At 38.0% G+C, this 9,517-nt stretch overlaps 1 protein-coding gene across 1 annotated transcript; it reads left to right on the forward strand.

The window, feature by feature from the left end:
- The first annotated feature begins 3,021 nt into the window (after nt 1–3,021).
- On the forward strand, nt 3,022–4,241 carry LOC123464977 (olfactory receptor 52B4-like). The gene has a single exon (XM_045162867.1). The coding sequence runs from the start codon at nt 3,022–3,024 to the stop codon at nt 3,970–3,972; it is 951 nt and encodes a 316-aa protein (XP_045018802.1). The 3' UTR covers nt 3,973–4,241.
- The last annotated feature ends 5,276 nt before the right edge of the window (nt 4,242–9,517 follow it).

Raw genomic sequence — 9,517 nt, forward strand, 5'->3', positions numbered from 1 at the left:
GGAAAATGTGTGCTAGTATGTAAATCATCAAAATCTGTATGAGTAAATAATGTATGTTGTGACTGTATAAATGAATGTGTCTGATAATACGGTGATACGAATGGAAGACTGTGTGTGTGTATGTGGATTTGCAGCAAGCAGAGCTGGAATTGAACTCAGGTACGTCTAAAGTCCATATAAATTTTCCTATATTACATTGTTTACATGTCTTAGACATTCTGGAGAAATAAGAGAACGAGAAGGGAGTGGAGAGGGTGCCAAAGACAAATGGTTAGGTAATCAACAAACAGAAATGTCTGTTTCTAAAACTAATGGAAGGTTTGACTCCAATAATCTGGGACTCAAATATCAGCTTAGCCTATAACAGGTTGTTTGACTTTGGGCTGTTGCTTATCTGAGATTAGTTTCTTTTTGCATGAACTAGTAATACTTTCAATTCCATAGGTTTTGTACAATAATTAGAAATAATAAATATGTCTAACAGTAGTAATGGTTGCTATCATCAAAGAAGTATTAATGATACTAATGTCTAACTAATGATATTAATGTCTCTATTTCTGATTTGCAGATAGTTTCATCTGTACCATTTTTCTAGACTCCACATATATGCATTAATATACAATATTGTTTTTCTCTTTCTGACTTACTTCATTCTGTACGAGATTGGAATTGACATATACACACCACTATGCACAAAACAGACAATTAATGAGAACCTATTGTACAGCAGAGGGGGAAAAAAAGAGATGCAATCTGTTTGTAGGACATATATTTAAGTGCAAATCGCTCAGTCATGTCTGACTCTTTGCAACCCCATGGATTATACAGTCCATGGAATTCTCCAGGCCAGAATACTGGAGTGGTTAGCCTTTCCCTTCTCCAGGGGATCTTCCCGACCCAGGGCTCAAACCCAGGTCTCCTGCATTGCAGGCAGATTCTTTACCAGCTGAGTCACAAGGGAAGCCTAAGAATACTGGAGTGGGTAGAATATCACTTCTCCAGGGGATCTTTCTGACCCAGAATTGAACTGGGGTCTCCTGCATTGCAGGTGGATTCTTTATCAACTGAGCTAACAGGGAATATTAAGTTAACCTTAAAAAATGCATTTCAATATACATTAGGTGCAGATAAGTACTGTTTGATTATACTTATACAAGGTACCTAGATAATCAAATTCTCAGAAAGTACATTGGCAGATGCCAGGGGCTGGGGGTAAGAGTGGTGGGGGAGGGAATGGGGAGTTAGTGTTTAATAGGAACAGAGTTTCAGTTTAGAGAGATAAAATATTCGGAGATGGATGATGATGAGAGTTGAACAACAATGTGAATGCACTTAGTGCCACGGAAACGTGCAGTCAGATATGGCTAAAATAGTATGATTTATAATATGTGACTTACCACAATGAGAAGCACTGAAAAAGGAAAAGGAAGTTTTAGGTGTTATAAGCAAAATGGCATGGGGTAAAGATTGGGAGGGTGGTAAGGGGATAAATGAAGGGAGAGCACACCCCTGCTTTTGTGAAACCGAGATGAATGGGGGAAGAGACATAGTAAGGAGAAGGAGTCAGCAGAGAGGGAGAGTTTGAAATGACCAGAGTGACAGATTGATGGAGAGAAGGTTGGGGTCCAGTGCACAGGTGGAGAGCTGAGCCTTGAGTAGGAGAAAGAGGGAGAAGACAATTCAAATATAAATTTGTAGCTGGCAGAATGAGGATGGTTAAGGGAAGTAACAGATTTTTTTTCCTTGAACCAGGAACCAGGAAATAGCAATCACTTGATGAAGGGGACCCAGGTGGAGTGAGGTGGACATTGTGTGATTTTCAAAGCATCTCATGGGTAGCCAAATCCTAGCTTCACCATTTACTAGCCAGGTGAACTTGGGTGGGGGGCGGGGGATGAAAAACTCTCTAAGCTCTGTTTGCTCTCCATCAGTAAAATGGGAAAATGACTACAGTCATTTCCTGTTATGTTGACTGAGAAAATGCACGTGCAGCCGTTAGAGCAGAGATTCTCTCAGTTGATCTTGTCCCTAGTCCCTGTTTTCCAACCTGCCTCCTCCCTTCCACATCCTTCCTACACAGCAGAGCCAGAGAGAGAGTGACCTCAAATGCAAACTTCACCATGTCCCCCTCTCACGGCAAACCCTTCAGTGGCTCTTCCTGCTTCAACATAAAGCCTAAACTCCTTACATCAGCACCCAGAACCCTCAGTGAGTTGACCCCTACTTCACTGCCTCACATTATTTCCTATCATTTCCTGCCATGTCCTCCAGGCTATAGTAACCCTGAATCATTATAATTTCCCTAGAAACTTCTTGTCCTTTCAGATCTTTGTGACTTTGTTCATGTTCTTCCTCCTCACATGACTACTTGGCAAACTCTTGTTTATTTTTCAAGGTCAGCTCAGATTGGCACCTTTAGAAATCCTTTTCTGAACTTCTGAAAGGAAGCTTTCCATGTTTCCACAGCTCCTGTGTTTAACTTTTCCTCTACACTATCTATATTGTATAGATATTTTGTTTAATTGTCTGACTTTTCTCAGGGAGGTCCTCCAGGAGCCATGGTATGTGTTCAGTAAGGTTTGTTCAATTGATAATGAACTCAGTTACCATTTTTCTTTTGAGATGTATATCACATTCTGATAAGGTGGAAAATGCAGGGTTATTCACAGCTCTCAACTTTATAACAACTTGATGCTAAGGTCTATGGCATTCTAGAGCTGGGAGAACTCACTTACAAACATCTAATCTAGATTCTCCCTGACTTTAGTTTTAAAGTGACAAATAAAAGAGAGAGCCAGAGCAGGGAAGTAATGTTACCAAGATAACATAGCTGTTGAATAGAATGGCAAGGACTTTTAACCCATGTTTCCCGGTTTCTAACCAGGACCATTTCCACTTCTCACCCAGAGAAAAGTGATCTGTTTCCATTTCCCCCACTCCAGGTCCAGTCACCTTTTTGGAAAGAGAAAAGAGATGACTGCCAAATCCCATACACCAACATCCAGATGACTTATCCTGGGCATGGCAACCCCCAACCACACTAGTCCCAGCCATTCACTCTTCATTCTGCTGGGGATCCCTGGCCTGGAAGACCAGCACACATGGATCTCCCTCCCCTTTTTTCTTTCCTACCTTGTTGCTGTCCTAGGGAATAGCCTCCTTGTCTTCATCATCATGACTGAACGCAGCCTCCATGAGCCCATGTACTTCTTCCTCTGTATGCTGGGTGTGGCGGACCTCATCCTGTCCACTACCACTGTGCCCAAAGCCCTGGCCATATTCTGGTTCCATGCTGGAGAGATTTCCCTTGATGGTTGTGTCATCCAAATCTTCTTCATCCATGCCACTTTCATTGCTGAATCAGGAATTCTGTTGGCCATGGCATTTGACCGCTATGTAGCCATCTGTGACCCATTGCACTATACCACAGTGCTCAGCCGTGCAGTAATCATAAGGGTTGGTCTGGCTGTGGTCCTGAGGAGTTTCTCTGTGATCCTTCCAGATGTGTTCCTGGTGAAAAGACTGCCGTTCTGCCATAGCAACATGCTACCACATACCTACTGTGAGCACATGGCTGTTGCCAAATTTGCTTGTGCTGATATTCGTGTCAATGTCTGGTATGGCTTGTCTGTCCTTCTCTCTACTGTAGTGGTAGATGCCTTGCTCATCTTAGTTTCCTACATCTTCATCCTCAGTGCAGTCTTCCGTCTTCCCTCCCGAGGAGCTCGGCAAAAGGCCCTAGGCACATGTGGCTCCCACCTTGGTGTCATTTCCATGTTCTACTTGCCTGGCATTTTTACCATAATTGCTCAGCGGTTTGGGCATCATGTTCCTCCTTATATCCACATTCTTTTGGCAAATGTCTGCATGTTAGCTCCTCCTATGTTAAACCCCATCATTTATGGTGTTAAGACCAGGCAGATTCGAGAATGTGTGGTTAGTACTTTGTCTTCACAGTGGAAACTCTGCTGAGTTTGTATGACAGGCGATATGATTATCAACATAGGATCTTGCAATTCCTTGGCTTACTTTGTAGAGATTTATGAAGTAAGGGTTGTCTTGACTGTGAACAAAACAATTTGTTGTGATTTTGAAAGATAGAATGCTATGTTACCTTGAGAAGGGTAGTGTTGAGGAAAGAGCATGAGCTGTTGGATCAAAATTAGATTTGAGTACTGGATTTTCCGCAAGTGATTTGTTTGACCTTGGGGAAGTTAGCTTATTCTCTTAGAGACTTCTCAGTGTACACATAGGGCCCCAGAAAAACAGAAATATAAAAACCAAACTAAGTCATATTAAACAATGAGAATTATTTCCTATAATAAACTTATCTACTAAAACATCTAGACGGAATATGTATTCATTTAATAATATATACATTTGAGGTATAATAAACTTTTATTCTGAATTAGAAATGGGACCAGTGGAACAGAAAAAAAAAACCCCAGAAATAAACCCTTGTATATTGGTCAGTTAATCTTTGACAAGGATGTCAAGAATTCTCAAAGAGGAAAGGACAATCTCTTAATAAATGGTGTTAGGAAAATTGGATATTCATATGCAAAAGATTGAAATTAGGCCCTTACCTTACACCATAAACAAAAGTTAACCTGAAGTGAATTAAAGACTTAACTCTAAGTCCCAAAATTGTAAAAATCTTAGAAGAAAATATGAAGAAAAACTTCCTGGCACCGGTCTTGGCAATGATTTTCTTGATATCACACAAAAACAAAATAAGAAGTAGGACTACATCAAACTGAAAAGCTCCTGTGTGTGCGCTCAGTCATGTCTGACTCTTTGTGACCCCATGGACTGTAGCCCATCACGTTCCTCTGTCAATGGGATTTTTCAGGCAAAAATACTGGAATGGGTTGCCATTTCCTCCTCCAGGGGGTAGTCCCGACCCAGGGATCAAACCCATGTCTCCTGTGTCTCCTGCATTGACAGGCAAATTCTTTACTACTGAGCCACCTGGGAAGACCCCATAAGCTCCTGCACAGCAAAGGAAACAATCAGTAAAATGAAAAGGTAACTATGAAATAGGGGAAAATACTTGCAAACCATATATCTGCTAAGGGGTTGTTATCCAAATATATAAGGAACTAATGAAACTCAGTTAGCATTTCTCTGATAATGAGTGATGTTGAGCATCTTTTCATGTGTTTGTTAGCCATTTGTATGTCTTCTTTGGAGAAATGTCTATTTAGTTCTTTGGCCCATTTTTTGATTGGGTCATTTATTTTTCTGGAATTGAGCTGTAGGAGTTGCTTGTATATTTTTGAGATTAGTTGTTTGTCAGTTGCTTCATTTGCTATTATTTTCTCCCATTCTGAAGGCTGTCTTTTCACCTTGCTTATAGTTTCCTTTGTTGTGCAGAAGCTTTTAAGTTTAATTAGGTTCCATTTGTTTATTTTTGCTTTTATTTCCAATATTCTGGGAGGTGGGTCATAGAGGATCCTGCTGTGATGTATGTCGGAGAGTGTTTTGCCTATGTTCTCCTCTAGGAGTTTTATAGTTTCTGGTCTTATGTTGAGATCTTTAATCCATTTTGAGTTTATTTTTGTGTATGGTGTTAGAAAGTGCTCTAGTTTCATTCTTTTACAAGTGGTTGACCAGTTTTCCCAGCACCACTTGTTAAAGAGAATGTCTTTAATCCATTGTATATTCTTGCCTACTTTGTCAAAGGTAAGGTGTCCATATGTGCGTGGATTTATCTCTGGGCTTTCTATTTTGTTCCATTGATCTATATTTCTGTCTTTGTGCCAGTACCATACTGTCTTGATGACTGTGGCTTTGTAGTAGAGCCTGAAGTCAGGCAGGTTGATTCCTCCAGTTCCATTCTTCTTTCTCAAGATAGCTTTGGCTATTCGAGGTTTTTTGTATTTCCATACAAATTGTGAAACTATTTGTTCTAGCTCTGTGAGGAATACCGTTGGTAGCTTGATAGGGATTGCATTGAATCTATAAATTGCTTTGGGTAGTATACTCTTTTTCACTATATTGATTCTTCCAATCCATGAACATGGTATATTTCTCCATCTATTAGTGTCCTTTTTGATTTCTTTCACCAGTGTCTTATAGTTTTCTATATATAGGTCTTTAGTTTCTTTAGGTAGATATATTCCTAAGTATTTTATTCTTTTTGTTGCAATGCGAATGGAATTGTTTCCTTAATTTCTCTTTCTATTTTCTCATTACTCATTATCAGAGAAATGCAAATCAAAACCACTATGAGGTACCATTTCATGCCAGTCAGAATGGCTGCGATCCAAAAGTCTACAAACAATAAAAGCTGGAGAGGGTGTGGAGAAAAGGGAACCCTCTTACACTGTTGGTGGGAATGCAAACTAGTACAGCCACTATGGAGAACAGTGTGGAGATTCCTTAAAAAACTGGAAATAGAACTGCCTTATGACCCAGCAATCCCACTGCTGGACATACACACTGAGGAAACCAGAAGGGAAAGAGACACGTGTACCCCAATGTTCATCGCAGCACTGTTTCTAAAAGCCAGGACATGGAAGCAACCTAGATGTCCATCAGCAGATGAATGGATAAGAAAGCAGTGGTACATATACACAATGAAGTATTACTCAGCCATTAAAAAGAATACATTTGAATCAGTTCTAATGAGGTGGATGAAACTGGAGCCTATTATACAGAGTGAAGTAGGCCAGAAAGAAAAACACCAATACAATATACTAATGCATATATATGGAATTTAAAAAGATGGTAACAATAACCCTGTATGCGAGACAGCAAAAGAGACACTGATGTATAGAACAGTCTTTTGGACTCTGTGGGAGAGGGAGAGGGTGGGATGATTTGGGAGAATGGCGTTGAAATATGTATAATATCATATATGAAACGAGTCGCCAGTCCAGGTTCGATGCATGATACTGGATGCTTGGGGCTGGTGCACTGGGACGACCCAGAGGGATGGTATGGGGAGGGAGGTGGGTGGAGGGTTCAGGATGGGTAACACATGTATACCTGTGGCAGATTCATTTTGATATATGGCAAAACCAATACAATATTGTAAAGTTAAATAAAATAAAATAAAAAAAAAGAAACTCAGTTAGCAAAACTCAATAGCAAAATAACACACACACACAATCAAAAAGAAATAACCTGACTAAATAATAGGCAAAGACCTGATTACACATTTTTTGAAGAAGACATACAAACCGTCAATAGGAACATGTAGAGATTCTCAACATCACTGGGGAAATGTGAGTTAAAACCACAATGAGGTATCACCCCAAACCTGTTAGAATGGATATTATCAAAAAGATAAGAGATGAAAAATGCTGGCAAGGATATGGAGAAAGGGGAACCATTGTGTGGTGTTGATGGGAATGTAAATTTGTGGAACCAATATGGAAACAGTATGGATGTTCCTTAAAAAATTAAAAGTAGAATTATCATATGATTCAGAAATTGCACTTCTGTGTATTTGAAAACAAAATCGGTATCTCAAAGAGATATATCCATTCCCATGTTCACTGAGGCATTATTTACAATAGCTAAGGCATAGAGACAACCTAAATGTCCATTGACAAATGAATCGATAGATAAAATATTACACACACACACACACACACACACACACGCTTCTGTTATCCAGCCATAAAAAGAAAGAAACCTTGCCATCTCTTACAACATGGGTGAACCTTGAAAATATTGAACTAAATGAAATAAGCTAAAGATAAATACTTATGATCTCATTTATAAGTGGAATTAAAATAAACTCATAGAAACAGGGAAAAGATTGGTAGTTGCCTGAGGTGAGGGTCTGGGGGTAGGGTAAACGGGTAAAAGTTGTCAAGGGTACAAATTTTCAGTATTAAGATGAGTATTTTATGAGGATGTAACATATAGCATGATGACTATAGTTAATAATACTTCATTGTATATTTGAAAGTTGCTAAGAGAGTAGACTTTAAAAGTTCTCACCACAAACATATATTAATACAAATACAACTATGTGAGGTGATAGATGTGTTAACAAAGTTTACTGTAATAATTTTGCCATATATATGTGTATTAAATCATTACATTGTGCACCTTAAACTTACAAAATGTTATATCTCAGTAAAGCTGGGAGAAAAAAGAGAAAAATGTGGTACATACACACAATGGAATATTATTCAATCATAAAAATAAGGAAATCTTACTACTTTCGACAACATGAATAAACGTGGAGTACCTTATACTAGGGCTTCCCTTGTGGCTCAGATGGTAAAGGGTCTGCATGCAATGCTAAATGAAATAAGCCAGAAAAAGAAAGACAAAAACAGTATGATTTCTCTTGCATGGAGAATCAAAAAAAAAATTGAACTCACAGAAGTAGAGAGTAGAATGGTGGTTTCAAGAGGCACAGGGGTAGGGTAAATGGAGATATTGCTTGAAGGGTACAAACTTTCAGTTTGGGGATCTAATGTATAGTATGGTGACTATAGTTTAAAACATGGTATTATATACTTGAAATTTGCTGATTTGATCTTAAGAAATGTTTTAATATAAGATATTTTCATAAATAAGTGAGGGGCACCATAATCTTTAAATTTCTTGATCATGATTTTATCATATGGCTGTGATAGAACCAAAAATTTAAAGTATAAATAGGATTTTGAATATTGACAAAGAGTAAGCACTGGACAGATTTTTAACATCTTCCTGTCTTAGCTTGTTTATCTTTAAAACTTTGCTATAATAATTTCTGCTTCTTCTATCAATATTTCAAAAGGAAGTTGTGGTATCAAAGGAGATCAAAAAGTTAAGAGACCTTATTTGAGTTGTAAAGGATAATATTAATCAAAATTAGAATTGTTGCTGGTAAAGCTCTCATTTCTCTGTTTTGTTGTTTTTGTTCTTTTTTTAATATAAATTTATTTATTTTAATTGTAGGCTAATTACTCATTTCTCAAGAGAATTAAAAAAATTTTTTTTGAAGCATAGTTGATTTACAGTGCTGTGTTAGTTTCAGGTGAATGGCAAAGTGATTCAATTATACATGCACATGTATCTAATCTTTTTCAAATTCTTTTCCCTTATAAGTTAATACAAAATATTGAGTATAGTTTTCTGTGTTATACAGTAGGTTCTCGGTTATGTATTTTATATAAAGTAGTGTATATATGTTAATCCCAAACTCCTAATTTATCTCTTCCAACCCCTTTTCCCCCTTTAATAACCATGTTTGTTTTCTATATCTGTGGGTCTGTTTCTGTTTCATAAATGAGGTCATTTATATCATTTTTTAAATATTTCACATATAAGTGTTATCATATGATACTTGTCTTTTTCTGGCTTACTTCACTTAGTATGATAATCTTATGTGTGATATGCTGGAGTGTACCTGGATCACTTATTAGTAATTATTGGTGGGGATAAAAGTTGAGATACTATGAAACCTCTACTATTTAATTCTTTTTTGGTGGAGATGCAGGGGATGGCAGTATGTCATCTGTGTAATATATCTGCAAACATCAGGATAACCCAATATGCCAAGGTA

Source organism: Bubalus bubalis, chromosome 16, assembly GCF_019923935.1.
Source record: "Bubalus bubalis isolate 160015118507 breed Murrah chromosome 16, NDDB_SH_1, whole genome shotgun sequence".
Classification (NCBI taxonomy): domain Eukaryota; kingdom Metazoa; phylum Chordata; class Mammalia; order Artiodactyla; family Bovidae; genus Bubalus; species Bubalus bubalis.